The sequence below is a fragment of the Camelus dromedarius genome, chromosome 1, assembly GCF_036321535.1.
Source record: "Camelus dromedarius isolate mCamDro1 chromosome 1, mCamDro1.pat, whole genome shotgun sequence".
Taxonomy (NCBI): Eukaryota; Metazoa; Chordata; class Mammalia; order Artiodactyla; family Camelidae; genus Camelus; species Camelus dromedarius.
This window is the reverse complement of record NC_087436.1, coordinates 57,082,477-57,101,997: the sequence shown is the minus strand read 5'-3', so window position 1 is coordinate 57,101,997 and position 19,521 is coordinate 57,082,477. Positions and strand designations below refer to the sequence as shown.

Here is a 19,521-nt window from a genome sequence, read left to right as displayed (position 1 = left end):
ATGTCTGTGAGTCTGTTTCTAGTTTTTAATAAGTTTATTTGTATCTTTTTTTTTCAGATTCCACATGTAAGTGATATTATATGATACTTGTCATTCTCTAACTACTTAATATGATCATCTCTGCGTCCAACCATTTTGCTGCAAATGGCATTATTTCATTCTTTTTTATGACTGAGTAATATCCTGTTGTATATATGTAACACATCATCTTTATCCATCCATTCATCTGTTGCTGGACATTTAGGTTGCTTACATGTTGTGGCTATTGTAGGTAGTGCTGCTGGGAACATTGGGGTTCATGTATCTTTGAACAGTTTTATCTGGATATATGCCCAGAAGTGGGATTGCTGGGTCATATGGTAACTCTATTTTTAGTTTTTTAAGGAACCTCCATACTCTTTTTCATAGCGGTTGCACCAATTTATATTTCCACCAACAGTATAGGAGGACTCCTTTTTCTCCACACCTCCTTCAGCATTTATTATTTATAGAGTTTTAAATGATGGCCATTCTCACTGGTGTGAGGTGATGCTTCACTGTAGTTTTGATTTCATTTTTCTAATAATTGGTGATGTTGAACATTTTTTCATGTGCTTGTTGGCTGTCTGTATGTTTCTTTGGAGAATACCTATTTAAGTCTTCTGCCCGTTTTTGGATTTTTTTTTTTTTTAATATTAAGCTGTATGAGCTGTTTGTATATTTTAGAAATTAATCCCTTGTCCATAGCATAGTTTTTGAATATTTTCTCCCATTCCATAGGTTGTCTTTTCATTTTGTTTATGGTTTCCTTCACTGTGCAAAAGCTTTTACGTTTAACCAGGTCCCATTTGCTTAGTTTTGCTTTTATTTCCATCACTGTAGGAGATGGATTGAAAAAAAAAATTCCTGCTTTTTATGTCACAGACTGTTCTGCCTACATTTTCCTCTAGAAAATTTTAGAGTATCTGATCTTAAGTTTAGGTCTTTAGTTCATTTTGAGTTTTTGTATGTGGTGTTAGAGATTGTTCTAATTTCATTCTTTTACATGTAGCTGTTCAGTTTTCCCAGTAAGCTGTCCACTTATTGAAGATACTATCTTTTCTCCATTGTATATTCTTAACGCCTGGTGTAGATTAATTATAAGCACATGGATTTATTTCTGGGCTTCCTGTCTTGTTCTATTGATAGATGTGTCTGTTTTTATGCCAGTACCATACATACTATTTTGATTACCGTAGCTTAGTATAGTCTGAGGTCAGGGAGTGTGATTCCTCCAGCTTCATTTTTTTTCAAGATTGTTTTGGCTATTTGGGGCCTTTTGTGTTCCTGTGCAAATTTAAAAATTTTTTTGTTTCAGTTCTGTGAAAAAAATCTGTATATTGCCTTGGGTAGTATGAACATTTTAACAATATTGTTTCTTCCAATCCAAGAACACGGTATATCTTTCCATCTGTGTTGTCTTCAATTTCTTTTATCAGCGTCTTAGTTTTTGGAGTACAGGTCTTTGCCTCCTTAGGTAGGTTTATTCCTAGGTATTTTATTCTTTTTGATCCTTTCCTTAATTTCTCTTTGTGATATTTTATTGTTAGTGTATAGAAATGCAACAGATTTCTGTATATTCATTTTGTATCTTGCAATTTTACCGAATTCATTGATAAGCTCTAGCAGTTTTCTGGTGGCATCTTTAGGATTTTCTATATATAGTATCATGTCATCTGCAAACAGTGACAGTCAGTTTTACTTTTTTTTTTTTTTTTTTCAGTTTGAATTCCTTATATTTCTTTTTCTTCTCTGATTACTGTGGCTAGACCTCCAAAACTATGTTAAATAAAAATGGCAAGAGTGGGCATCCTTGTCTTGTTCCTGATCTTAGAGGAAATACTTTCAGCTTTTTACCAAGGAATATGATGTTAACTTGGGTTTGTCATATATGGCCTTTATTATGTGGAGCTGTGTTCCCTCTGTGCCCACTTTCTGGAGAGTTTTTATCATAAATGGATGTTGAATTTTATCAAAAGCTTTTTCTGCATCTATTGAGATGATCATGTGGTTTTTATTCAGTTTGTTAATGTGGTGTATTGCATTGATTGATTTGTGAATATTGAAAAACCCCTACGTTCCTGGGATAAATCTCAGTTGATCATGTTGTATGATCCTTTTAATGTACTGCTGGAGGCAGGTAACTTTGAAGTGACACTGGTGCATAACCTTTAATACTGGAGAAATACTACATTTTTAAAGTGATTTCTACTTTTGAAAAACTGAAAAGAGTCTGTTTACTTTTCTTTCAATTCGGTTGACATTTATTGTAGAAATAGCATTGGGCCTGATATCAAGAGAACTATCTACAAGTATTTTCATTATAATAACACTTTTGCCTTTGTTTTGCATTAATGATTCTTATAATATCTGTACAAACTTTTAACGTCCTTCTCTGTTTTAGAAGGTGGTGGACCCAGGAAAAGAAAATTATCTTCTTCTTCAGAGCCATATGAGGAAGATGAATATAATGATGACCAATCTATAAAAAAGAAGAGACTGGATCTTGTGAGTTACATTTGAATTGCAGTATCAAAATCATCTGCTTAAGCACAGAATATGTTGAGTCTGTGGATATCAAACCTGAAAATATACCTCAATGAATCAATCCTCTCTCTCACAACTAAGAGAACTTACGTTTGCATTTTATTTGTGACTGCTGTTGCTTTCTGTTTAATTAATCTAGTATTATTACTTATCTCTGAAGTACAAAATTAATTTTAAAAGGTATCCTAGTGGTGTGGTAAAGTAACTTCTTGGGAAAATTTGCTTTTAATTTAAATTTTATTTTATAAAATTTATACATACATACGGTTGTACACAATTATGTAAAACAACTGTTACCATTGCCAGTACCATTTTCTCCTCCCCAGTGACAGCTCCTTATAATTGTTGAAATAGAGGACTCTCTTGATATTTAACTACTTATCGAAAATTAATAGTGGTTATGCTTTTACTGGGTTACTCTGGTTTCCCATTAACTTTTACTTTATAAATATATCTACTGAGAAGCCTCCCAGTGAATCTAGACATAGTCTTCCCTGTCTTTATTCGTGACAACACATGAATAAACACAGTTTCTTTTTGGTAATCAAAATCAAAATCTGTCACTCCAACAAGCACAGTAACCTCTTTCTTTGCCTCAGTTGGTGGTATATGAAGCCCTAAATAGCAGGTGACAGTCTCGACCCTAATTTAATGGGACAGTTGTTGTGTCCTTCCATGAAAGTATTCTTCCCTTGAGAGAACTAATAATGGTAGGAAGTAAAGATTCTGTAAGTTTTTAGGTGTGAGGAACAACTGTGGTCTGAGAGACTAGGCCCACATTTTAGTTTATATACCTATATATAGGCTATGTGAGAAATAACATCATGTATTTTTAAAATTTTTTTAATTAAAGTATAGTTGATTTACAATGTTGTGTTAGTTTCAGGTGTGCAGCAAAGTGATTCAATTTTACATACATATATTCTTTTTCTGATTCTTTTCCATTATAGACAAGATACTGAATATAGTTCCCTGTGCTACATACAGTTGGTCCTTGTTTATCTGTTTTATGTATAGTAGTATGTATCTGTTAATTCCAAACTCCTAATTTATCTCTCCCTCTCCCCCTTTTCCCTTTGGTAACCATAAGTTACTATATCTGAGAGTCTGTTTCTGCTTTGTAAATAAATAAGTTCATTTGTATCATTTTTTTTCTATTGCATGTAAGTGATACCATATGATATTTGTCTTTCTCTGTCTGACTTACTTCACTTAGTAGGAAAATCTCTTGGTCCATTCACGTTGCTGCAAATGGCAGTATTTCACTCTTTATGGCTGAGTAATAGTCCATTGTGTGTGTATATATACATATACATACATACATTTATATATATATCACATCTTCTTTATTCATCTGTCAGTGGACACTTAGGTTGCTTCCATGTCTTATCTGTTGTACATAGTGCTGCTGGGAACATTAGGGTACGTGTATATTTTTGAATTAGAGGTTTCTCCAGATACATGCCCAGAAGTGGGATTGCTGGATCATAAAGGTAACTCTATTTTTAGTTTCTTAAGTAACCTACAGACTGTTCTCCATAGTGACTGCACCAATTTACATTCCCACCAACAGTGTAGAAGGGTTCTCTTTTCTCTATACCTTCTCAAGCAAGTATTATTTGTGGACTTTGATGATGATCTTTCTGACCTGTGTGAGGTGATAACTCATTGTAGTTTTGATTTGCATTCCTCTGATGACTAGCAATTTTGATCACCTTTTCTTGTACCTGTTGGCCATCTGCATGTCCTCTTTGGAGTAATGTTTATTTAGGTCTTCTGCCCATTTTTTGATTGGATTTTTGTTTGTTTGTTTTTGATAATGAGGTATCTGAGCTGTTTGTATGTTTTGGAAATTAATCCCTTGTCAGTAGCATCATTTGTGAATATTTTCTCCCATTCCATAGGTTGTCTTTTCATTTTGTTTATGGCTTCCTTTGCTGAATAAAGGTTTATAAGTTTGATTAGGTCCATTTGTTTATTTTTGTTTTTATTTCTTTTGCCTGGTAGACTGACCTAAGAAAACATTGCTACGATTTATGTCAGAGAATGTTTTGCCTATGTTCCTTTCTAGGAGTTTTATAGTGTTGTGTCTTACATTTAGGTCTTCAATCCATTTTAAGTTTATTTTTGTATATGGTGTTAGAGAATGTTCTAATTTCATTCTTTTACATGTAGCTGTCCAGTTTTCCCAGGACCACTTATTGAAGAGACTGTCTTTTTTCCATTGTATATTCTTGCCTCCTCTATCAAAGATTAATTGATTGTAGGTGTATGGGTTTATTTCTAGGCTCTCTGTTCTGTTCCATTGATCCGTATATCTTTTTTTGTGCCAGTACTGTGCTGTTTTGATTACTGTAGCTCTGTATAATTGTCTGACATCGGACAGTAATACTGCCATCTTTGTTCTTTTTCTTCAGGATTGCTTTGACAATTCAAATCTCTTGTGGTTCCATATAAATTTTAGGATTATTTGTTCCAGTTCTGTGAAAAATGTCCTGGATAATTTGATCAGGATCATATTAAATCTGTAGATTGCTTGGGTAATGTGGCCATTTTAACAATATTAATTCTTCCCATCCAAGAGCATAGGATATCTTTCTCTTTCTTGGAATCATCATCAGTTTCCTTTACCAGTGTTTTATAATTTTCAGCATATAAGTCTTTCAGGTTTATTCTTAGATTTTTTTTTTTTGATGCACTTTTAAAAGAGATCGTTTTTGACTTTTTCTTTCTGATAGCTCATTGTTAGTGTAAAGAAGTGCAACATTTCTGTATGTTAATCTTGTATCCTGATTCCTTGCTAAATTTGTTTATCAGGTCTAGTTTCTGTGTGGAGTCCTTAGAGTTTTCTATATGTAGCATCATGTCATCTGTGTATAGTGATGTTTTACCTCTTCCCTTCCAATTTGGATCCCTTTTATTTCTTTTTCTTGTCTGATTGCTGTGGCTTGGACTTGAAATACTAGGTTGAATAGAAGTGGTGAGAGTGGACATCCTTGTTCCAGATTTTTGCAGGAAGACTTTCAACTTTTTACCATTGAGTATTATGTTGGATGTGGGTTGTCATAAATAGCTTTTATTATGTTGTGATATGTTCCCTCTATACCCACTTTGATAAGAGTTTTTATCATGAATGGATCAGAATTTTATCAAATGCTTTTTCTGTATCTATTGAAATGATCATGTGGTTTTTGTCCTTTCTTTGGTTGATGTGGTATAACACACTGATTTGTTTATGTTGAACCATCCTTGTGACCCTGGGATAAATCCAGTTTGATCATGCTGTATCATCCCTTTAATGTGTTGTTGGATTCCGCTTGCTAATATTTTGTTGAGAATTTTTGCTTCTATATTCATCAAAGATACTGGCCTGTAATTTTCTTTTTTTGTAGTGTATTTGCTTTTGGTATCATGGTGATGGTGGCTTCATATAAGTTTGGGAGTGTTCCTTTCTCTTCAATCTTTTGGAAGAGTTTGAGAAGGATCAGTATAAGTTCTTTTATGTATGTTTGGTAGAATTCCCCAGGGAAGCCATCCTGTCCTGGACTTTTCTTTGCAGTGAGTATTGTTTTGTTTTGTTTTAATTACAGATTCTATTTCACTTCTAGTGATTGGTTTATTCAAATTATCTATTTCTGGTTTTTTTTTTTTTTTTGGACAGTGGTCATTAGGTTTATTGATTTATTTATTTTTATTGGAGGACCTGGGGGTTTAACCCAGGACCTTGTGCATGCTAAAAACACATTCTACTATCGAGTTATACCCTCCCCCTTATCTGTTGCTTCTTGATTGGGTGTTGGTAGGCTGTGTTTCTAGAAACTTGTCCATTTCTTCTAGGTTGTTTGATTTGTTGGTATATAATTTTTCATAGTATTCTCTTACAGTTTTTTTTTTATATCTGTGGTATCAGTTGTTATTTCTCTCCTTTCATTTCTTATTTTGCCTATTTGGGTCCTCTCTCTCTTCTTCTTGGTGAGCCTGGCCAGAGGCTTGTCAATTTTGTTTATCCTTTCAAAAAACCAGCTCTTGATTTTATTGATTTTTCCCTATTATTTTCATCTCTATTTTATTTAAGAAATAGCATCATATTAATTGCTGATTCAAAGCATTTACTTTGCTTGTACATCTGTTGAACAGCATATTAGCTTTGAGGGTATTATCAGTAAGTTCACATTGTGAATTTTCTCTAAGTGATACTGCTGTTCTGTAAGCCAGCTGCTTCTAGGTATTGAGGCACATAGTAAGATCAGTGAATTCCATGGACTTGAATCCATTTGATGTGCTTTTCTTCCAGTGAAATTAACTCCCCTGGTCAGAAACATTGATTGTTGTGTCATAGTGTACTGTTCCTTAATTAAGCTTTCTATATACCTGCATATGATGCATTATTTTCCTGGGGGTCTTGTAACAAGGAACACAAACAGTGGCTTAAACAATGAAAATACATTGTCTCACAGTTCTGAAGGCTAGAAGTCCAAGATCAAGGTGTCAGAAGGGTTAGTTCCTTCTGAAGGCTGTTCCATCCCTCTCTGGCTAGCTTCTGGTGATTTGCTGGCAATCTTTGATATTCCTTGGCTTGTATATCTTTGCTTTCGTCTTCATACTGTGTACTCCCCATGTGCTTGTCTATCTCCAGATTTCCTTTCTTTATAAGGACACCAGGCATTGGATTAGGGCCTACCCTAATGATCTCATTTTAATTTGATTACCTGCGTAAAGACCCTGTTTCCAAGTGAGGCCACATTCTGAGGGCGTTATTCAGCATGGGAATTTTGGAGGAAGAGAATTCTATTCATAACTGCTTTTACTAAATGCAGGTGGATAGGAAAGGCTAATCCAAAATAGTTATATTACTGTCTATTTCATGATGAAGGGCCAAATGTAATCAACTTGCCACCAAACAGTTGACTGAATCTCCCAAAGAATGGTGCTGTTACCAGAATTCATTGATGGCTTCTACTCTTGGCAGGTTGAATACTCACCAGTAGCAATAGCCAGATAAATCTTGGGATGAGAAAGTCTTATCTTGTTAATCTCTGTGCACAGACTCAGTGCATGTTGCCATGGCCATTTGTATATAGACCTATTGAGCATGCATCCAAGTGGCTGTGGTCTTATTTTGGTTCACAGAATGGCTCATCTTATCCACTTGATTTTTTAAAAAACTCCTCTGCAGTAGATGCCTTTTGCTTAACATTTACATGGAAAACTGTTATCCTTATATTCTGTTCTCAGAAAAACTTCAACAGCAACAAAAGAAGTTGAACAGTATACCTCTTCTGTAGACTTCTGGTCACTGATCTTCCACTCTCATTCTTCTCCTTAGCTACTGTCCATGATATATCATTGATCTGTACCTCTGGCCATTTCTTTTTATACAAAATAGACAGCAAGTTGTACTTCCCAAAGTTGTGCATAGGGCTGCTTTCTTAATGTGATTATATTATAGTAGTTGTTCATTTTTAGCTGGTTCAAACAATTATGTAAACTCTTTATAAAGCAAGTTTAAGATTTTTCTCCGACTTTATCTGATAATCATAAAGAATTTCCCATAGTGCAGTAGATATTAGGTGAAGAAGTAAAGCAGAGAAGTAAATCCCATGGGAGTCTGAGACACATCTGTGCATGCAGCTTACTTATGCTTCCTGAACCTGCTCAAGTCCAGTCTCAAATATAGCATTTCCACTCGAGGATGGGTTGCTCTGCTTATCCTCGGGGTAGTCTTGGGAGATCAGATACCCAGGTCACATAACAGCTCTCGTCTCCTGGTCACTTGAGGTCCCACAGTCAGCCATTCTGGTCCTGTCAGGACTCCCTTTCAAAGCCAGCAACTATTTCACAAAAAGATTAGTTCATTCTGTTTTTAAAATGTCAGTTTGTTCCCAATGCAGTAAATATGTTAGAGAACAGTTTGTGTATAACCTGAATTTTGCATTGTTTATGTACAAGTTTGTCCATGAGAAATACTATATAGATGAACACAGAAAACTGCACCCAGCTAAACTAGGCCACATAAGAATAAAATGAGCATACCTCAGACATCTACTGGCTGCCTCATTTCACCAACTTTGTTATCTCACAAGTTTGTGTTATGCTATTCTTCCATGTTTGTGAAATTTTCTATTTGAAAAAAGCACTCATTCAGCATCCCAAACATATCTAAGCATTCTGGTTCAAAAACACTACACAGTGCATACAAAAGGAAAATGAAATATTGAGAAGCTTGAAACAAACATTTGGAAAGAAATGAGAACATGTGATATAGATACAGGCATAAAGGAATCGACATTGTGGACTGTCAGAGACAGTGCCACAAAAATTAAAGTGTATGACTGGATCATCTTAAAATGTTATGAAATCAATAAAAAGATGCATAAAGAAATAGAAGAAAAGGAAAAAATATGGAGCATTTTTATTAAAGACCAAAGGGTGAAAAAATCAGGAACAACTGTTTTCACGTGGACCTTTATATCTAAACACCTTAAATGGAAAGCACTGTATCCTGCAGAACTGGCTTCTCTTAGTGCCAGTCGTGATTGCTGTAGTAATTTCAAACAATGTTACAAATCCCTAAGCTATCAGCTGTTACACATGGAATCATGAATGCAGATGGGAAAGCTGCAAAAGAATTTCCCAAAGCTACAACTCTTCCAATGCTGACATCCCCAAAGAAACTTCATTATTTATTATGCCATATTTATTGTAGTATTTATCTCTTAATGATTTAATGTGTAAAATTATGCTACCCTTTTTTAAGGTTTCTTTCTCTTTTTTTAATGTGTCACTAATGAAGTTTTTGAATGTTGTAGCTCTAACATAGTTTTTCTCAAACACTGTAGCTTTAATTTTCATGATTTTGCATGGCACAGTCATTTTTTGGAAATGCGTGTGTCCTGTTATAGCATAACAGACTATAGTTGTCAGCAGAAAAGGACATGACTTCCCTTGTAACCATATGGTCTCTGCGACGATTTTCCTACTGGGGATTGCCACATCTGGTTGGAGTCATCACTCATTTGTTTATGATGATTTAAACTAATTCTCCAAGACCCATTCAGCTTTTGCGTAGGCCAGGGAGGCACATTACATTGGGATCTGGGGTCTGTCAGTCTCTGCAGTTTCTTCAGAAATGTGGTGTTGGTGCTGCTGCTGCTTCTTCAGGGGGTAATTCTTGCGACTTAGATTTTGTGTTTTCTACAATTGTGGCCCTTACTCTATGGGTCAAGGAGCTAATGTCAGATTTCTGTCAGTGCCAAATATGTCACGTCTCACTCTGCTTTCTGGAACCAGAGAAATAACCATAGGATTAATTTATAACCCCTGAGCCCAGTGAGACAGATTTGAGCCCAAATTACATGCTATCGTGTATTTAATTCTCAAAAGATATTTACGGTTTTCTAAATATTTTCACTTTTTTTGAGGTGAAGTTCGCATTGTGTAAAACTAACCATTAAAAATTCAGTGACATCTAGTACATTCACAGTGTCGTACAACTTCCACTCCTGTCTAGTTCCAAAACAATGTTTTCACCCAGTAACAGCATGCTGTATCTTTTAAGCAGTTTGTCCCCTTTTTCTTTTTCCCCTACTCCCTGGCAACCACCACTTGGCTTTCTGTCTCTAAATTTACCAATTCTGAATATTTCATATAAATGTAATCATATAATATGTCACCTTTTGTGTCTAGCTTCTTTCACTGAGCTTAATATTTTTGAGGTTCATCCATGTTGTAGCATGTATCCATACTTCATTCTTTTTAAGGAATGAATAATATTCCATGTTATGGAAATACTACAATTTGTTTATCCAGTCATCCTTTGATGGACATTAGACTTAATTTAAAACCATGAATGTGCTTATATAAATGACTAAAGTTTAGGAAACACTTAGGCAGTGGAAAAACACTGATCTAGAGTAAGACACCTAAGTTTCTTTTTGTACCTCAGCTGATTATTGTCCATCTGTGACCTTTAAAAGGATTGTTCTTGGAGTTTGACTGTCTTCAACTATAAAGCAAGGCAGCAGTAAGTTTTTGAGGGCTTTGAAATGCTTTCTCTAAATATTACTGTTTTATTATTCCCCTTCTCAAAATCGTACTGCTTTCAGAGTAAAGACTGACCTCAGTTTAGTACTCTAGGCCTTAAGCAGTATTAGCTCTGGTTTAATTTTTTAGCCTTATAGCCTATCCTTGGTCTCTGTGCTCCAACCCAAATAGGCCACTTACTATTACAAAAACACATCCAGTTTTCTTCTTCCTACCGCTAACTTCCGTAGCATTGTATGTCTCTGTCTTGTGGAACTTCGTCTATTCCTGTGTGCAAGAGAGGTTATCACTCACAGGTTAGATATTTCTATCTTCAGTAACGAAAGGGAAAAACAGCATTGTTGTTGTATAAGAAAGGAGGTAGAAGAGAAAGTATGAAACTGTACTTTTCTCTCTGTTGTTTGTATAGCATGTGGTACAGTTCTAAGCAAAGTAGATAAATACTTTTAGATTAACTAAAATGCAAGATTTTACTTATATATGAACCCAAGGAACCTTCTTTTGCTTAAATGTGGAATTTTAACCAGTTTCTTCGAATGAAATTAGGTGACAGAAAAGATGGAGGTAAGTATGTATGAGTAGCCACAGTTATTCCCAAATTAATGTTTAGTTTATATATTATTTAGTTTCATATAAGTTTCTTTATCATTGTGTCATTTTTGTGTTGTGACTGAAAATTAATATTTAAGCCAATCAAGACCGAAGTAAAAGCAGACTTCTTTTTCTCAGTATTTAAAATTTGTAGGGGGATAGAAAATCGTGAGCATAGATGAGTTTGTTTTGCCATTAGCTTGAAGAGGCTTCAGTATACTTGAAAATTTTGAGTTAATTTGAGGATCATTCTAGTTGTTTTATTTAGCACATTTATCTCATTTTGAGCATTGTATGAAGTATGAGTTATTGGATATGCAGTAAAGGTCTTTCAGTGATCTTAAACCAGTAAAATTTTTTTGTCCTTAAGATATGAATTTGTCAATTTTCACATGAGCAAAAAGAAACATTTTTGAATTCTTCTGATCAAATGTGGTAACTTCCAAGTCAAGTCAAAATATAGATGTGATTATCTTAAGACTACTGATAATCTCTTAAATTGGTTCTCTTTTTTCTCTCCTTTAGGGAGAGGAATCAAATGAGTCTGCAGAATCTAGCAGTAATTGGGAAAAGCAGGAAAGTATTGTATTGAAATTGCAAAAGGAATTTCCCAATTTTGATAAAGAGGTGAGTAGTCATGTATAGGAATGTAATGTGTGTGCTAAATGTTTATATTACAAAATAGTGTTTGAGATCAACCATGTGAAAAGCTTAGGATAAGTTCTGCATTTTTCTGATTAAATATTCTTTTTTATCAATATTATAAAATATTTTTGAACTGCTTGTTAATTCTTTACATTATTTATTTATCTTATTTCCTAGCTATAGTATCAGCATTGTAATCGTAACAAACATAGCTGTAGTAACAGTTGTGAACTCATATAAAATGTAAATCATTTATGATGCCATCTATAACCCCAAGTCACCTGTTTTAGCTTTTTTCATATTCTCACCCTTTAAATTTTTCATGAAGTTTTTTTTGAGTGTAATAATGCATTGCAGTGTAGTATTCCATAAGCTTTGGTCTATTTGCTAGATAGGAAAAATGCTTTCAGAGTCGGTAAAGACCCATGCCAAGCATGCCAGTGCTAAAAGGACTTTTGTTCAATCACAAGATTGTATATGGAAGCACATTATTTGTTCAACACTGGGAATACATTTACACTTGTATTGATTTATTCAGGTACATGTGCAGGTAGTACATCTGCTAAATTCTGATGAGCTGAATGCAAAATCTTGTTGCTGTACTCGTTCTTTACATATGTTCAAATTACATGCTTTGAAGTTGGCAGTTTATAAAAGCCTAGCTTCATGTTGAAGTATAAAAGCTTAGCTGCATGTTGAAGTTTAATTGAGCAAACATTTTTTTGGTACTCTGGTATCAGAGCACTTCCTAGTCAGAGTAGAAATGCAAAAACAGTTAGGCTTCCTTCCCTCTGAAGAAAGATTGTTGTATGTTTGCAGAGGTGAAATTATATACACAGAAAGCATTTTTAAAGCAACATAAAAATAACTATGAAATAATCTGATATGAATTCTAGTAAGTTTTCAGGTGCTTTACTTATTTATAAAAGAGTATAAAGGTTTTTTCAACAAGTTAATTTTAGATTTTTAACAAAAAGATCAATGACTTATTTCTAGGAATTAAGGGAGGTACTCAAGGAACATGAATGGATGTACACGGAGGCTTTAGAATCTTTAAAAGTGTTTGCAGAAGACCAAGGTAATTATTTTATGTCATTATAGAAATTTCATGCTTCCCAATATATTGTATTTTAGTATATAAAAAAATAGTAATCCTGTTAGCTAATAATCAGAGAATGGGATTGCAAAAGATGTTGGAAATAATGATGTACAAAAGTTTTAAATGACCAGTTCCCAAATGGTTTAACCTGTTCTTTAGTGCAGTGTAAAATCAAACAATAAACATCTTTTTCTACTTGGCTAACTTTTGTTACAGTTAAGGCTACTTTTAAACTACCATGTTTTATGGAGTACAAAGGAAACTTTTTTTTTTTTTTTTTTTTTACAGTTAAACAGCTCTCAGCCAGAAAGGATCTAACAATTGCTGGTGTCTTAAAATCATTGTAATGTAGATGTCCTAGCCTGCACTTAAATGAATATCAAAAGCACCAGTATCAGAAACATATAAGATGGATATCACTGGCATGGAACAAAGTCCCTGATCTCATAGTGAAACATTCTTAACTTTGGGAACCAAGTGGTAGGAGAAAAGTAGCAGAAAGGAGTTGAATCACACATCTTTATAACATCCTTAAGCAGGAATCAAGTAGACTAGCTCTTCATAATTGCAACACCAGCTTTTTACAAGCCCAACACAGTGGCTTTAGGTGTTTTGTTTGTTTGGTAATGAATTATTTTAGGAAATGCTGTACAACAAGTGCTCTTGATGGCAAAGAGAATGATATTGTGTGGAGTAAAGAAAGCCACCAGTATCACCAATTCTGAGTCTGAAAAATGATTCAGAAGAGAAAGATTATGAGTGTGAAAAAATTTGAGGAACACTTAATCAATTTGTCTTGCTTACTTTTTTATATATGTATAAGAATGAATGTACGATAATCAATGTGCAAGTCTAAAAGCTCTTTGAGTAAGTAAAACATAAACATTCTAAATAATAAAATATGGTTATAGGTTAATGGTTTGCATTTTCTTACTGGTACATAAAATAGCAGTGTACCTCCAACCACAGGCATCTTAGAACTCTGTGGACTATGATAGACTAATTAGTTATAAAGTAGTCGTGCTTTTCAATACTAATGTATTTAAATGATTTTTAGAGTAATGATGGACCTAGGATAGTGGAGATGGTGAGGAAAAAATTGATTTTAATTTGGATGGTTTTAGTTTAGGGTGAGTGTTGCTTTTACTGCACCCATCAGTGTTGGCCTGGGGATAGGACTGCTAAATAACATCTGGGACATCTTACATATATGCATCTGCCACTTAGGTGCTTGGAGTCTTTGTTAGAAAATGAGGATTTAAGTTTAATTCATTAAAAAAAAAGGTTATCTGTTTTTGAAACTATTTCAACTCATTGTATAACTTCTAATTCTACTTCAGTATTTCTCTTTATATCAAGATTCAACAATAAATCATAATTGAGTTCTGTATTGAAAAGAAAGGTAGATATATTTAAACATTCTTCTTATCTTATTTGAGGTCATATATCTATATTTATATTCAATTTATATCTCTAATGTAGTTATTTTTACTTTCTCTGTACACAGATATGCAATATCCTTCACCTAGTGAGTTTCCAAATGGAAAAGAAGTTTCTTCAAGAAGTCAAAATTATCCTAAAAATGCAGCTAAAACAAAACTGAAACAGAAATGTTCCATGAAACCACAAAATGGTTTTAACAAGAAACGTAAAAAAAATATATTTAATCCTAAAAGAGTTATTGAAGACTCTGAGTATGATTCAGGTTCTGATGTCGGTAGTTCACTGGATGAGGACTATAGTAGTGGTGAAGAAGTGATGGAGGATGGCTATAAAGGTAAAATTCTTCACTTCCTTCAAGATGCTTCAATTGGTGAACTTACTTTGATTCCTCAGTGCTCTCAGAAAAAGGCTCAGAAGATAATAGAACTCCGGCCCTTTAATAGTTGGGAAGCTCTGGTAAGGCTACATTCTTTTTTTTTTTTTTTCCCCTGTGTGTGTTTAATTCACAGTACCGTTTATAGTCAAGGTGTCTTCAGCCCAGGGAAGCATAGATGGGTGGCCTTATCCTGTGTAGAGTCAAACATTATTTTCATGGTAAGCCAATAGTATTTCAAATAGTGTCATATGACCTAATTTTGAATGAATTAAGGGGTGATTTTCCTGAAAAAACCCAAGCTGATTGGCTGGGCATACTGTCACTCATTCTTTTGCATAGAAACTTGGTTCATTTCACTGAAGAAGAAGAAGAAATTAGAGCTTACGTTTAGGAAGGAGTTGTTTGCTAGCCTGTTCTGATCTGTTACTGCTGAGACACCATGCAAAAAGTGAGAATGTGGCAGAAATTTTACTACAACTACTTGAAGAGCAATAGCAACGTCCAGGGGAGCTCCATGATTCAAAATGCCAGCCTGAGTGTTTCATGCTTCACCACAAAAGAAGCAATTGTTCATTTTATTTTTCTTTTATAAGTGACAGCTCAATCTCTAACATGTTTTTCTTGATTAAACAACGCGGCCATTTTATGGAGTGTAGCAGGCTGCAGCGTTTTTAATTGGAAAGATAGAAAAGTGTGTGGAAGCCTAGAATTCAAGCGTTAGGTGAAGGGAAGGCATAAGCACTGGTAAGTACACTTTGCATGATCATTTTCTGGAATTTTGTTTTCTAGAAACAAATTTTATCTAAAGAAGCTGTATTTTGAGTTTTATAAATGTCAACAGTCAGCAAATCTTATTCATACAGAAAAATACAAGGACTCTGTCTTTTAAATTTTGCTTCAACTTTTGTGAGAATGTGAGTTTTTACAGCATGAATTCTAAGCAGGCCCTGCTGTGAAAGCAATATGGATCTTTTTTTTTTTTTTACAGCTTTAGAATATGAAGTGACTCGATGTTTTATAAATTTTTAGGAGGTTTTATTCCCGAACTTAAGGAGTAAAGTTGCTTTTGTGATTAATTTTAAACTTGTGACAAATTTGTATGAGCCTAAGTCCCTTTGATGAGTATCTTAAAGTGTCAGGGTAGGAAGGTCCCTGAACAATGGTTGTAAATAGCATTTTTTTAAAAATTAAAATACTTGAAAAATACAGAAACACCATTACTGGTATTTCATGCCTTTAAAAAAATAAATAAGCCATTCGTTTTGCCTAAAGCCTTTGCTTTTCCAGAGAACATCTGTCAAAGCAGGCTCTTTCAAAACTTGTTCGGCTTTGCCTGAGTGATTTATTTGCTAAAGTATTTGCTGAAGGGCTTTCTTGTTCTTCTTTTCTTCCTTTTCTTCTTTCTTTTAATCTTTAATGGTCTCCTATGTTATTGCAGAGTCGGGTTGCTCAGGCTTGTTGGGATTTTAATTTGTTTAATAAGGAATGCAATTATCTGCACCAGTGTGTTTAATCACTGTAACTACTTGCCCACATATCTCATAGTAAAAATAAATTATACCAGAGTTGTGAATGCCAGATGCTTTTAAAAATATTCAGCAACTTAACATGTGGAAAGCATATTTCCCCTACTAATTAATTGGCGTAGTTTAAATTAGTCTTGACATGAACTTGTAGATATGCATTACCTACTTAAACCTCCTATAGCATCTTGCCCCCTTTCTAGAAGTTAAATATGGAGACTATTTTTGCTAGCCATTCATCTAAATGTTGATTATTTTATGTGATAATTAAGAAGTAAACTTGATACTTGAGTTCAGCGAATATAAGGCTTTGCTATCCTGAAAATGTTAGTAAATGTAAGTTTTTGGAAATGAACAGTTAAAATTAGCAAGTCGGTATTTATAAGCTTTTAAGTTTTAAGTTGCTTAGAACTTTAAGCTTCTGCTTTCATTTACTTTAGAATTTTGAATATAACTGATTTAAAGAGCAATTTAATATCTTAAAGTCATCAAAGGAAAGGTCATATTATGTACATTTTGGTTAAAAAAAAAAAACTATAAATTTGCTCCTTCCCTATTTTTTTAATATGTATATTTACTGAAGTCAATTTGCTCCTTCCCTATTAATCAGAGGCTTGGTAATGTACCTGTGAATCACTCCCCCATCCAAAAAAAAAAAAACATTTACTTTTGTTTTCAAAACTACTGTTTTTAGAAAAATTCCTATGAGAATTAGTCGAAGTTTTAATTATGTCCCTCAGTCATACTTTCCTGGAAATTATAAGGCATTATATATTAAGAACAGTGTGCAAATGTCTAGTAAACACTTAACATTATTGTGGAAGCTTTTTTTTTTTTTCAGTCTTAAGGATTGGGAGATTTGGCAGAACTTTAAAATTCATAAATATTTCATTATAGTGCATACTGAGCCAACAAATCAAGTATCTGCATATATTTTAATTATGATTTTTGCTGAAATAGAAGTCACCATAACATTGGTAAATTGAATGTAATCAGTATTTCATTGTCTTATTTTATTAAAAAATTCATTTGATTGTGAAAATTATGGTAACTGCCTTTTAAAACAGAAGTTGAAAAATTGAACATCATTATTATGACTGTCAGGATTATACTTTTTAAAAAATTAAAATGCTCTGAGATATTCTAGTCACCCTTATTTTACATGAGGAAAATTTGGTTATTTAACTAAATAAGTGCATTATATAGGGATATTTATGTTTGCAGCTTTATACCCTTTTTTAAAATCTAAATGTTTGTCAGGTTTTCATAGTTTTTTCCATTCACTTATTTTTCTGCTTTAAGAGCAAAAAGTGCATGCTCATCATAAGAAACCACAGCATTAATTCATGTAGACTTTGGAAATACAGCAAGTCAAAATATCATTAGTTTAAAGACATGTACTGTTAATATGGTAAAATTGGGATTTTTATCACCAGATTTTATACATTTAATGGCATCAGTTCACCAACCGCTTACTGAATTTTTACCTAGCTTTGTGCAGAGTAAGGTGGGGATGCTATTATGTCTATGATAATCGTATTATATTAATCTTTATACTTTAATCAGAATAGTAGTATATACTGACCAAATTAAAGATTTATGAATAGCTTATTCAGAAATGGCTCAGCCTAAAAACTTTTCTTACGTGCATTTACTTCCTTAACATTTAGATCAGCATAAATGCAGTTTGTTTTTTTTTTATTGTTAACCAAGCAGCCCAGGTTTAGCTCATATGGAAACATGTGCTGCTCCCATCTACTAGTAACTTAGACCATAGGTTTTCTTTTTGCTGTGTTTTCCTGGTGGTTGTGAAATGTCTGTCTAAATTTGTCACTTGAAGTATTGTAATGCCTACTCCTTCCTTCGTGATAGAGTGGCTTCAGTAAATTTGGGTATAGGATTACTGTATTCAGGCTTTGTTTTCATTTTTATAACTTTGATAAATATTTACTTAAAATTATAAATACATTTTGAGTACTTTATAGGCTGCTGCCTGGTTTTCATAGCAGTGAATAAGATTAGGACTCTGTGCTTAAGAATATTACTTTTCAGGTGGGGAATTAAATCTGCTTTTGAACAATTTCTCTGTTCCTATAGAAATTCAAAATTATTCTTACTATAAGAGTGACACACTGTGGCAAGAGATAGGTACTTCAGTTAATGACTATTTTTAAAAGATTAAGGCTTTAAAGTAATACTTGATTTTTTAATCAAAGAGAAAGTAATCAGGGCCATGTTGATGGGTTTTTTTTTTTTTCATGTAATTATCCGGTAAGTACCAATTACTTTTTTTTCTTTCTTCCCTCTGAAAAAATAGCTTTATCATTTTTTTGAAGAATGACTTGTTTTCTTTGTCTACAATTGAAACAGTGCATGCAAGAACAAAGAAGAAAGTCAAGTTTAGCTAAAATTCTACTAGATACCTGCCACTTAAGGCTTTATTGAGCAACCATCTGCTTATGCATATGTTTGTATTTGTCATATTATGTAAACAAGATCATATTTTTAAAAAATTTTTATTGAAGTATAGTTGATTTACAGTGTTTCAGGTATATAGCAGTGGTTGAGTTATACATATAGATATGTACTCTTTTCCATTATAGGTTATTACAAGGTAGAATATAGTTCCGTGTGCTGTACAGTAGGTCCTTGTTGTTTATCTGTTTTATTTATAGTAGTGTGTATCTGTAATCTCAAATTCCAAATTTATCCCTCATAAGGTCATATTTTGTATATTCATCAATAACTTTAGATTTACTTGTAGATCCCGCATTTATACTCTACATTTTATTAAATCTTGTTTTAGTAAAGCTAACTTACAGGATTATTAAATGCTTTTTGTCTTTAGAAAACAGTAACATAACAGTAGACTTTTTCTTACACCTTTCTTTGAGGGAAGTCACCATGTTCTCTGTCCCTATACACACCTAATGAAGATATTGTGAAATTAAATATTTTTTAATTTTTTTTATTATTTATGCATATATTAAGTTAACAAATAATTCTACAGGCTTATTCTCCCTGAAAATCCATATCCATCCCCTTCTCTAGCCTATTTCCCACACTGCAGATAACTGCTTCTACTTCTTCTGATTCTTTTTTTTTTCCCTTAAAAGTACATTCTTTATTGACAAGTCAGGTTAATCTATAGTGTATTGTTGATGTTAATAATACTTCTTGCTTAAAGTAGGAAAGGAATCTGGAGTAAGTCAGATGTTTTGCTTTTCTCTAAAAAA

The 19,521-nt window shown here is 33.4% G+C and overlaps 1 protein-coding gene across 4 annotated transcripts in view; it reads left to right on the top strand.

The window, feature by feature from the left end:
- SMARCAD1 (SWI/SNF-related, matrix-associated actin-dependent regulator of chromatin, subfamily a, containing DEAD/H box 1) overlaps nt 1-19,521 on the top strand; it is a 72,345-nt gene that overhangs the window by 28,088 nt on the left and 24,736 nt on the right. For 2 of the 4 annotated variants that reach the window (XM_010980584.3, XM_010980583.3), the window contains exons 6-9: nt 2,423-2,526; nt 11,725-11,826; nt 12,841-12,922; nt 14,451-14,842. In XM_010980584.3, coding sequence (XP_010978886.1) covers nt 2,423-2,526; nt 11,725-11,826; nt 12,841-12,922; nt 14,451-14,842 — 680 coding nt within the window. Of the gene's footprint in view, nt 1-2,422; nt 2,527-11,724; nt 11,827-12,840; nt 12,923-14,450; nt 14,843-14,872; nt 15,507-19,521 lie in introns of those variants that run through there. The other 2 variants (XM_064484793.1, XM_010980585.3) reach the window with 2 other exon arrangements.